This window comes from Tyto alba, unplaced genomic scaffold (genome assembly GCF_018691265.1).
Source record: "Tyto alba isolate M040663 unplaced genomic scaffold, T.alba_DEE_v4.0 Super-Scaffold_13, whole genome shotgun sequence".
Lineage (NCBI taxonomy): Eukaryota > Metazoa > Chordata > Aves > Strigiformes > Tytonidae > Tyto > Tyto alba.
Window position 1 is genome coordinate 14590995 of NW_024881275.1, and position 10207 is coordinate 14601201.

Below are 10207 nucleotides of genomic sequence, written 5' to 3' on the forward strand. Positions count from 1 at the left end.
TGCTTCCTTTGAAATCCTCCTTCTTCATGCTGTGCTAGAAAAGTTCAGATTCAAAGATACAGTTTTTGCCTTCTTTCTACCTATTAATGTAGAAAAGTGATAGGAACTAGTAAACAAACCACAAGTTCGTCCAGAGAAATAGCTGTCAAGGCCAAGAATATGGTATTTCAAAGGTCAGGAAATACTGGTAGACACATCTTCTTGACGCATCATCTGCCAATTACCTGCAGGCCCTAGCTGCACATAAACTGCAAAATATTTGGCTGAACTAATTTTAACACATGAACATTCTTGTTTGTTACTCATCTGGGCCAATTACTTATATATAACATCTCACATTTCTTACAGCAAGCTCCCAGCTTTCCCACTTGCAAGAAGTGAATCAGGACTCATTAACTAAACTGCTAAAAATTACATAAGTACACCGACATCTCTAAGGTATAACATCCTGTCTTTTTTTTATTACCTGCAGCCACAGCTCAAGATTTAGGCTGTCTACATTACACAATGCACTCTTCTGCATCCTCCTTGTCCAGAGGGAACTATTCCAGCAAAGATACTTCCACCTACTTGCCTCACTCTTCAGGAAAACTAACTACAGTATTAAAAAGGAAAAGTGTGCTGCCCTTAACAGCTCTCTCACCTGAGCTGTCTGGCTAAAACCATTACAAAATATATAGTCTTAGAAACATTAATTTGGAGAATAATTCACTCCAATTTGTCAGTTTTGTATGGGAAGTCAGGAGAGGGTGGGAGGGCAGAGTTCACTCCACTCCTGACTGTCTACTGCCTGGTACTGCACATAGCTGTACACACTTTGAAGGGAGGATACCACTCTAATTAGGCTTTGCTTTCCATCCCTTCTGTGTCTGACTAAGTGGCCAGGCAAAGTTCAAAGCAGTGCAAACTTCATTAACTTTCAACAAGCTAATAATGCAGTGCTGACCACCCTTACTGTTTAACTTGATAGGCTTACCAGGGCCAAATGGTTAGAATGAAAATGTTTTAGTCTAACAAACCCCACCATATCTAGCAGCTACAGTTAACATTTCATGCATTTCACACTACTCCGGCAAGACACCCTCCTTCTTTCCTCCTACTGTTTGAAGGCTTGAATTTCACAATCCCTAAAAATTAGGGTGGGAAAAAACCATGCTTAGTACACAGAATGAAAAGCAGTTTATGCTTTAGGACTTCTTTCTCATACTTACCTACATTTGTAGGAAATATATTCTCATTGTTGATTTGCACCTCGATCCAGTCCATGAGAAGATTCATATATTGGGGTGCTGGCAATGCTGTGGGCTTCTTGTACTTCATGTCATCCTGCCACCGGTACTCATATTTAGGGCCTCCAGACATCACTGGGCACGTCTTCTCTGTGCAGAACTCACAGATAGTTCCATAAATGAGGTTGATCCTATTGAAGAAGTCAACAACATGGACAGCCACCCAGTCATTTTGGTCTTCTCCGCTTGGCAACTGCACAGCCGCTTTCAAGTCCACTCCTGAGTTCAGAGTGGCCTGTGCTCGTTTGTGAAGTTCAAACCTCTGGGTTCCAGGTTCAAACTTCCGCTTTGGGCGAAAAGTCTTATCTTTATTAAACACTTGCTTGAGTGCTATGGACATGCCTGCTAATCTTCGGCTCTGCAGGAGCTGGTAGAAAAGCACAGCTGAGATTTAATGCAGGTATCTGCAAAAAAGTTGCTCCCTATCACAGGTCCTCCAGGTCCTGCTCTTTTTCTCAGAGAATCTTGTATCAGCTTCAGAGCAGTCTACTAGCTCTTCCTCTTGAAAGCCTTCCTGTAAGACTTCAAGTCCCTAAGGATATGGAAACAATATACGTTATTGGTAAGCTCAAGTCTGGCCCTGGCAGTTTGTTACTGTTTTATCATCATTTTCTAGTAATTTTGAGCTGAAAAGCAAATATATAACAGGATAGCCTTAAAAATTGGTCACCCCTAACCTGATGAATATTTGAAAGAAAAAAAAAGCCTCATTTTTTAAATTATTAAGGAATTAACTTCTCTGTCCTTTTTAAATAGCTATCTACATAGAGGCTCTTAAGTTACCATGAAGATAGGAATTCAATAAATCTTGTATTATCTTCCCATATTTAGATCATTTTTAAAACCAACTTTTAAATTTTGCTGCATTTTTACAGTTACTGCATACCATACATAATATCTATATGAATTAAGTAGACAAAATCCTATGTGACAATTTAGAAGTCTTATCTAACTGATGTTGCCTCTAAGCATTTGCCATAGCTTCAGTGCTCTTCTCTACAGGAAAAAAATCCCCAAGCAAGATTTTTTCCGTATTTGTCTTCTCTACTTTTAATTATTGGGCTATTAGTTTTTGTAAACCTCATAGAACCTAGTTAGAGTGAAACCAACAGTATTGCACAGGAAGAATTTCTGTTTCCCACAGAACTGTACAGAGAATGTTATTTTTCTTGACCCACTTTCAGGAATTCATTAGTGGTATTTTCTACTGGATTGTGTAGAATGATTAGAAAGCAATGGTGAAGCTGTCACTTTCTTTATATCTCTATTCATCTTCTCTACAGGGGGATGCTTGGCACTGTCATTCTTACAAAAGGAAGAACATAGACATTGCATTGTTCCATCTAACCTACTCTGGCAACAAAGAATGGTTTTAACAGCTAGTCTGACTGAAAAAGTAAGTTACTGCACTAGAGCCTTGTTTGTTCTTACATATGTGTGCAGAAGAGTATTATCACCAGTAAATGTAGGCAATTAATAGGTTATAGGTTAGACAGAGGCTATTTCAATTACACTTTTGTTTTAGTACTTAAGGTTTTACGGTTAAAGACGGAGTAAACATTTCATGTTGTGCATTATTTAAATTAAATAACACAACATGTTTTAAGTTTGCACAGCACTACAAAAATCCTACCCTATCAATGGCTGATGAATTCTCATTATGGGATAATGTATGCTCCACTGTTTCATTTAACAGAAATCACACCCATGAAATTTTACAAGGCTGTGTGTGGAAAGAACTAAATTCTTCTGAAGACAGTTGCCCAAAGCTTTGCTGAAGGGTAGAAAGGAAGATAAAAAGGTGCTGCTTTTTTCTTAAGCACTACAAGAAAGAAACATGTACCTAAGCAAACAGAAATCTGGTGTGCTAGAGAACATAGAGAACAACAGAACATAAATGCCAATCTTCTTCCAAATAGCAGGAAGATTAGCATCCAGCCAATTTACCAGCAAGCAGCAGCTATACAAAACCAGCATGAAAATGCTTGGTTTTCCTTTTGCTGATGGCATGATAGAAGGATAGTCCAATCATTAGTTCATAAACAGTCATTCTTTCTGTGCTAGAAAAATGCAAGAAGTTCAGAGATGAACTGCAAGGAGACTATTGTCATAGCTGACATGCTCCATGGAGTAACGTTCAGACACAGAGATCCTGAATGTTCAAATCCAGAGATCCTGAAACCTGAGAAGGTCAGGGAAAGAAGACTGTAAGCAAAATTAGACTTGGAACACTTAAGTGTCATTGGCAGGAAATGAAAGCACTTTAAAGAGACAACTTTGCCCTAGAGTTTGATGTTTGTTACTAAGGCCCATAACCTCCAGCTCTCAAATGTTCTGTGGCAGTCAGCTGTTTATTTAAAAGCCGTTCAAAGAATAGGTAAGTACTACTGCACAGACTGCACTTGTGACTGACTTTGAGATGGCATAGAGCCAATGTCCCAGTTTGAAATAATGATGCCAGCTCCAGAGTTTTGCAGCTCAGGTAACTACTTTTTTTCCCACTTTAATACACCTGGTGCTCTTATGTGGCTACTTTGAATCCCTTCCTCATCAATAAATATTCACCAGAACTTGCAAGGAGTTTTTTTTTGAAACAACATGCTGGACACCAAACAAAACTCATTTGCAGAAGACACATTTTGAAGCACAGTACTCACTGTTGTTAAACCTCTTCCAAGAAAAACAGAAGACACCATACTTTATAAGCTATTTTCTACAGAATATGCAAACATAATTAATCATATTAAATACATACTCCTTCCCACTCCTCTCCATACATTCTGTAAGTCTACCTAAAACCAATTAATGTAGAGAAAAAACAAACAAAACATTCAGCAAACAACTAATTCTCTCAAGTCTTCTGTGTACCAATAATCACGTGTTGAAGTTGCCTGTGGAAGCACACACACATCACAAATTCAACCCAAAAACTAATCCAAAAGATTATGGTACTATGCACCCAGACAAAACTGTTCTTTAACCCACCAAGGCAGAATCAGAACAAATAAGAATATCCTACACATTTCCTGCCTGGAAAGTCTTCTGTTCAGCATTTTGTAATAAAAGCTAATGCTTTTCATCTTTCTATCACTTTACACAATACAAAACTACATACTACCTTTGCAAAATTGGACTGTAGAAGTCAAACTTACTGTTTAACTTCTCTTAAACAATTAGCTCTGCTAAGAGATGATTTTTTTTCTTTCTCTTAAAATGTGACTGAAGGCTGTGCAAAGCCAGGAGATGGACAGACTTGCTTACTCATGCATTTGCATGTGCAAGAATACAAAATAGAAAAGCGTATGACCCAAATTTCACAGAAATACTGTGGTGAATCACCCCTCTGATATATTTCTTTTTCCATGCTGTTTCCTGAGTGTATTTGCTATCTAATTAAACCTTGTACTCACTCAAAAGCTAACAGAAATTAATGAAGACATAAACAAGAATTTTGAAACTCACCCTCTCACTTCTGAAACAGACTGCTTTCCTGCAGATTACACAGCTGCCCTTCCTCCCCCCACTCCAGCAACCAGCTCAGTTAGGCTTTTCTGAACAGTTACAAACAGCATCATCATTACTTCCCTGGAATAAAGTAGCTTTCACTTTACTCACAAAAGACAAAAGAACAGGCTCACCTGATTTTCAGCAGAGATTAAACACAGATACTTTAGGTTTCTATCCTTCAGAGGCTGAAGCTAATGGCAAAGCTCTAGCCAAAGCCTGTGAGCTCTAAAAGCATCTTTACTGCTTAGGCAATAAAGTGGCAGTAGTTAATGGCAGGATGGCCACTCCTCTGCTTTGGACTGAATCACTAAACCATTGCAGGAACTCATCCACCATTAGAATTCCAACATGTTGCTGCACTGTGTTTGAATCAACAGTCAGTGATGAGAGGTTTGTCATTCCACCCCAGTTCACATACCGTCAATTAAAACTTTGTAGTGTTGGACTTACGAAGCAAAGCTATTGCTTCAAAATCACATAGCATTAGCAAAAGGAAAACTTAACAGATAATCCCAACAACAAATGGTGAGCAAAACCTCCTGATTTTTAAAGCACTGAGAATGTAACTTGGCTTCCCGGCCACCACTTTCACTTCCATAACCATTTTCACCTGATGAGAATGAGAAATGTTCCCAGTTTCATTACCACAGCTGATCTTGGGAGAGTTACTTCAGAGATGAAACACTGTGAACACTGTTGTGATATTGGTTAGATTGGATCATAACTCCTTGAAATGATGTCGTATAGTAGCACCCACCCTCCTTCCATGTAAAATTAAATTTGACTATTGCTAACATATTTTGCAGACACCTCTCACATCATAGTAATGACAGCAGAACTGCTCCTGAATTATACCTGCATCAAAGGTGATAGAAACAGGCTTCTGATTTTTTATGACAGGTCCTAACTATACAATGGGGCATAAAGAACGATTCTGTGGCTCATTGTGTTTGGCTTGATGGTAAACAGACAGTGTTATGGATGGTCTTCTGAACTGGATGCTTAATATATGTCTGTCGTAGTGTGGGCAGCTCAGATAATTAACTCCTTCCAACACTTTAGCTTCTCTTCTTTCTTTTCAGGGCAATGTATTTCTGAAGATGTGTGACAGCTTCTACAGAGGAACTATTCCATGGCATGAATAATGCAGTTGGGTGAATTCCCTTGCTGGCAAACCCATGACTGAGAATGGTAACTCCAGATTTGGAGATGACTTCAGAACAGAGAACTAAACCCTCCCAAGCTTCATCCATGGTGTCAGCACTACAGTAATCAATGTTGCCCCCAGCCTTATGTAGAAACAGGTACATACAGAGAAAGCAACTCAGTCTAAATATCAGGTATACCAAGTCAACATATGAAAATAATAAACCAGTCCTACCCATGCAGATACCACTAAAAAAAACACCCACAACAAACCACACACCGTCATCACCATCACATCTGAGTCACTGCTGAGTGAAAAACATACTACATCATTACATCATATACTTTCTGTTAAATCACAGGTAATAAGAATGTTAAATGACACATTGTTTATAAACACACATCTTTCATCACAGCACTCTAGTGAGCATTACACAAGCTCTAGAGGGCTGCTGGGAAAGTAGCTGGTATAATTCTCATTTTGTTAATTAAGAAATTGAGGAGAAATGAATTCTCCAGCATCAAACACATAGTAAACTGTCTATCCAGCAAGACATTGGCTGAAAACCAACTTTGCATCAACCGATTTTCACATTTTTCTTTCCAAAAAAGTAGTCTCTGTTTTGAGCATTTGCATAGTCTGATCCAAAGCCAGCTGAAGCCTGCAGGAAAGTACACATTTGATCCTAATCCCATTAAGGTCCAACATTGTGTGGACTTCTCATGTTTGGCTTCATATTTCACTATCCATACAAGGGCCATTTTACTGCAGTTATATCAGATAACTGGGGCAGCAAATACATTATTTGAAGGTACATACACACATTATGAACCTTTCTGACTGAGCAAATGTACACTGCTTCCACTTCTGAGCTCTTGTTTGAGAGTCAGTGTTATATTATACAATGAACAGCTTCTCTGTTTAATGCACTGAAGTATGAAGAATTATCCAATAAGGAAAGGCCTGTCCTGAAATCTCAAAACACCTTTCCTATTTACAAAGTAGAAATTAGCCAAGTGAGTAGTAACAATAATATTCCATGTATCTTATTTACATACTCAAATTTATGAAGTTCAGGCAAGTTTTATCTGAAATCATATGGAAAAAAAATGAGTAATAATTTGTATTCATACTGAAAACTTCATGATGGGAGAAGACATTCTTCATAGGCAAAAAACCCCCTCCCCTTACTAACCTATAACATACACAAGGAAATTAAGATTTGCCTTATGGTTGTGCCAGAGTTGAAAGGGAAAGGAAAATTATCAAAGCAAATTTAGATTGCTGAGAATATCTCTTAAAAGCAGCATAAACAAACACAGAGACCAGGTTCTGAGGGTCACTGTATCTTTTCCTACATTCCATCCTATCCTTGACAATCTTTCAAGTTCTACAAAGAATAAACTCCCAGAATTAAGGGTGTCTAATTATTACTGTAAGACATAGAAGAAGTTTCCACATTGTCTCAGTTTCCCAGGTGCTGGCTTGGATAGATTCTCCATGGCTTCTACAGTGAAAGTTTTCAGGTAGAATCATCACTATTAAGGACAACAATGTCTTGGTGCAGCCTTTGACCACGGTTTCTATGTTACTTACTTGAAACCTAGAGCATGTCAATTAATATACAAAATAACAATAATAAATGGTAGTATCCAGTGAAATGAAGATTACTGATGCTTCAGGACAAGAACTTCCTTCTGTTTATTGTTGTAGAAGTCCCAGAAACTTTAGAAAAAACCCCAGAATTTAGCTTAAGATCCTCCCCAAGAAAGGATTCCCGGGGTTTCTCTAAGTTCTTCCCTTTCTCTAAAGCTGCTAGGATTACCTTACACTAATCTCTGTGTGATAACCACAGCAATAACACTGCAGCTTCAAGATACTCATGTGGAAAGCGCTGACTGGAAAGAAGCCTTCCCATAGTCAGAAACACTTCCCACATACAGCAACATCCATTCATTTGACATGCAATAACTAGCCTTTGTTTTGTCTGTGCATGTGAAAAAAAAAGGAGCAAGCGATTTCATCAAACTAATCAAAGCCACCATTATAAAAGATCACAGAAAACTGCACAAATGTTTTCATAATCAAAGTGTCAAGGCTCAAAGCAGTAAATATAAATGACCTTTTTCTTGTTTAAAATAACAACCACTCCACCCCATTTCAAAGGTAAAAGATTGGAAAGGGACAGCAAAATACAATGGATAACTGTCTATAAAACTGGGTGCTCTAAAAATAAACGTAGTTATGTAACATGTGACAAACAATAACTAAATTGGATCAGCTTTTGCCTGAAAATCTCTAAGCTATGCTAATATTATAGCAACATTTGACAAAGGGAATAAAATGATGCTTTATGATTCTGCCAGAACACAGAGATTTTCATATTGATAAAACTGAAAAGTAATAAATGGCTAAAGCATGGGATCAGTCCCTCTGTTGTGACTGAGTAGCAATGGCTTGGGTAGGCATCAGGGGATAAAACATGCAGTTTGCAGTCCTTTTTAGATAAATGCCATTAATCATATTATCATCATATTTGTCACGAGCATATTTCAGTGGCAATGGTAAGGTAGAACTACTGCATTTTAATATCCCAATGATTTATTTACAGCCATTTCATTCCACTTCTTTCAACAAATTTCCCTTCTATGGAGACTACAAAAAGGAGAATTCCCTCTTTCCTTTTAGGAAAATTGTTTGTACAAAATGATTAGAAGTTGACTTAAACAGAAGTCATTTCTACGATAAAGTACATAAGCTTTTTGACAGCAGCAGAATCAGATATGACTGCTCAAACCTTAGGTGATAAATGCTGTTTATCAACCCAAATGAAGCATGCTTTTCACCATGAGGATAAATGTTTGTATTTTAACAGAGGACTCAACTCTCAACTAGTATCATTCTAGTGCCTTTTACAAGTATGAAATGTAATTACACCTCATCTGAAGTTCTGGAAAGGTACACTGATCATCATGAAGACACTTGAGCATACCCTGGCACTTACTTCTTCACTGCAAGTTTATATTGTGTCAGCATCCGTGACGATCCGGTCAGGAACAGGGCCTTCCTATAGCATACAGTTTAAGGTCAACTGAAATAGGTATCTCTCAGAACTAGAGTAAAGAAACTGAAAAAAATGCATGGTTTAGATTACACTGAAGTTCAACTTCTGTTCCTCTATCATCCAAGAACTTAAGGGCTTGACCCTCCACACACTGCCAGTCATGCAGGGGTATGTATAGCTACAATTTTTATCTGAAAAGTCAGTCCTGCTTCACCTCCTCCCCTTTCATGTTCCTGCCTTCTTGCCGTCTCCCTATGATACCAGGCTGAGGTGTTCATATACCTCCCTGCAGGAACCTGTATGAGACTAAGACGTAAATTGCAATTATTAAATAAACCACCAATTTTTCATCCCAATCAATTTCTTTGATCCCCTGCCCAGACACACAGCACAGGGAAGAGGACAGCATAAGGAAACGTCTGTGTGAAAGGCAGAGGATGAGACAGATGGAATAGGAAATCCATGGGAGTGGCTTTTCAGCCATAGACACTTCAGTGAATCAGTGTTTCAGACCTCCCAAACCTTTATTTAAAGCAAGTGGGGAACTCCCTTTAGCTCAGGCAACTACAGAGGCTGAAGTCTGACAGAGTGACAGATCACAGTGAATCATGCAGTTCTGACAATCCCTTTGGATGACATTTTTTTGTTACACACCCAGGTTCTTCCAGTCCTCTCCTTGGTTCACAGGCTTTTACTGGTCTGAGCTGTGGCTAGCACATGTGCAAGCACAGTCACTAAACCACATTCTCTGTAAGTACACAAACAGCCTCTGCTTTCAGTTATCATGCCCTTGCAACCTGTTACATCCTTCCACCACTAATAAAGCAAAGCCTTTAGGAGTGCACATGCGTTGTTTCAACTGCTGCTGTTAAAATCATCAGTTATCATATTGGTGGACGGGGTGGTTTGGCTTGCTTACTGCAGTAGCAATAGAACCAGCTCACTAACCCTGCTTCTGCCAAAATCTTTCCATCTCTGAATCTCGTCACAACAGTGTATGGTTGTTACACTTTTGCAGCATTCTTATTGCAGCATTTGCTGCAACAGAGAACTGTTATCCTTCATTCCTTCAAAAACAATATACAGAGCACAGGTGAAAGGAGTATGAAAATTTTAATGGCCTTAAAGATGAAGATGAGATACAAATGAAATTACATGGTGATTCTCTATAATACACATCTATCTCCTCCAGCTTGTTTC

The 10207-nt window shown here is 38.5% G+C and overlaps 1 protein-coding gene across 9 annotated transcripts in view; it reads right to left on the bottom strand.

Moving 5' to 3' along the window:
• The window catches only part of MOB3B (MOB kinase activator 3B), a 133817-nt gene that overhangs the window by 61054 nt on the left and 62556 nt on the right, over positions 1–10207 (bottom strand). For all 9 annotated transcript variants that reach the window (XR_006164839.1, XR_006164840.1, XM_033010001.2 and 6 more), the window contains one exon: positions 1212–1821. Coding sequence is in view for 7 of the 9 variants with exons in the window: in XM_033010001.2 (XP_032865892.2) it covers positions 1212–1629 (418 nt within the window). In the remaining 2 variants the exon portion in view is untranslated. The remainder of the gene's footprint in view (positions 1–1211; positions 1822–10207) is intronic.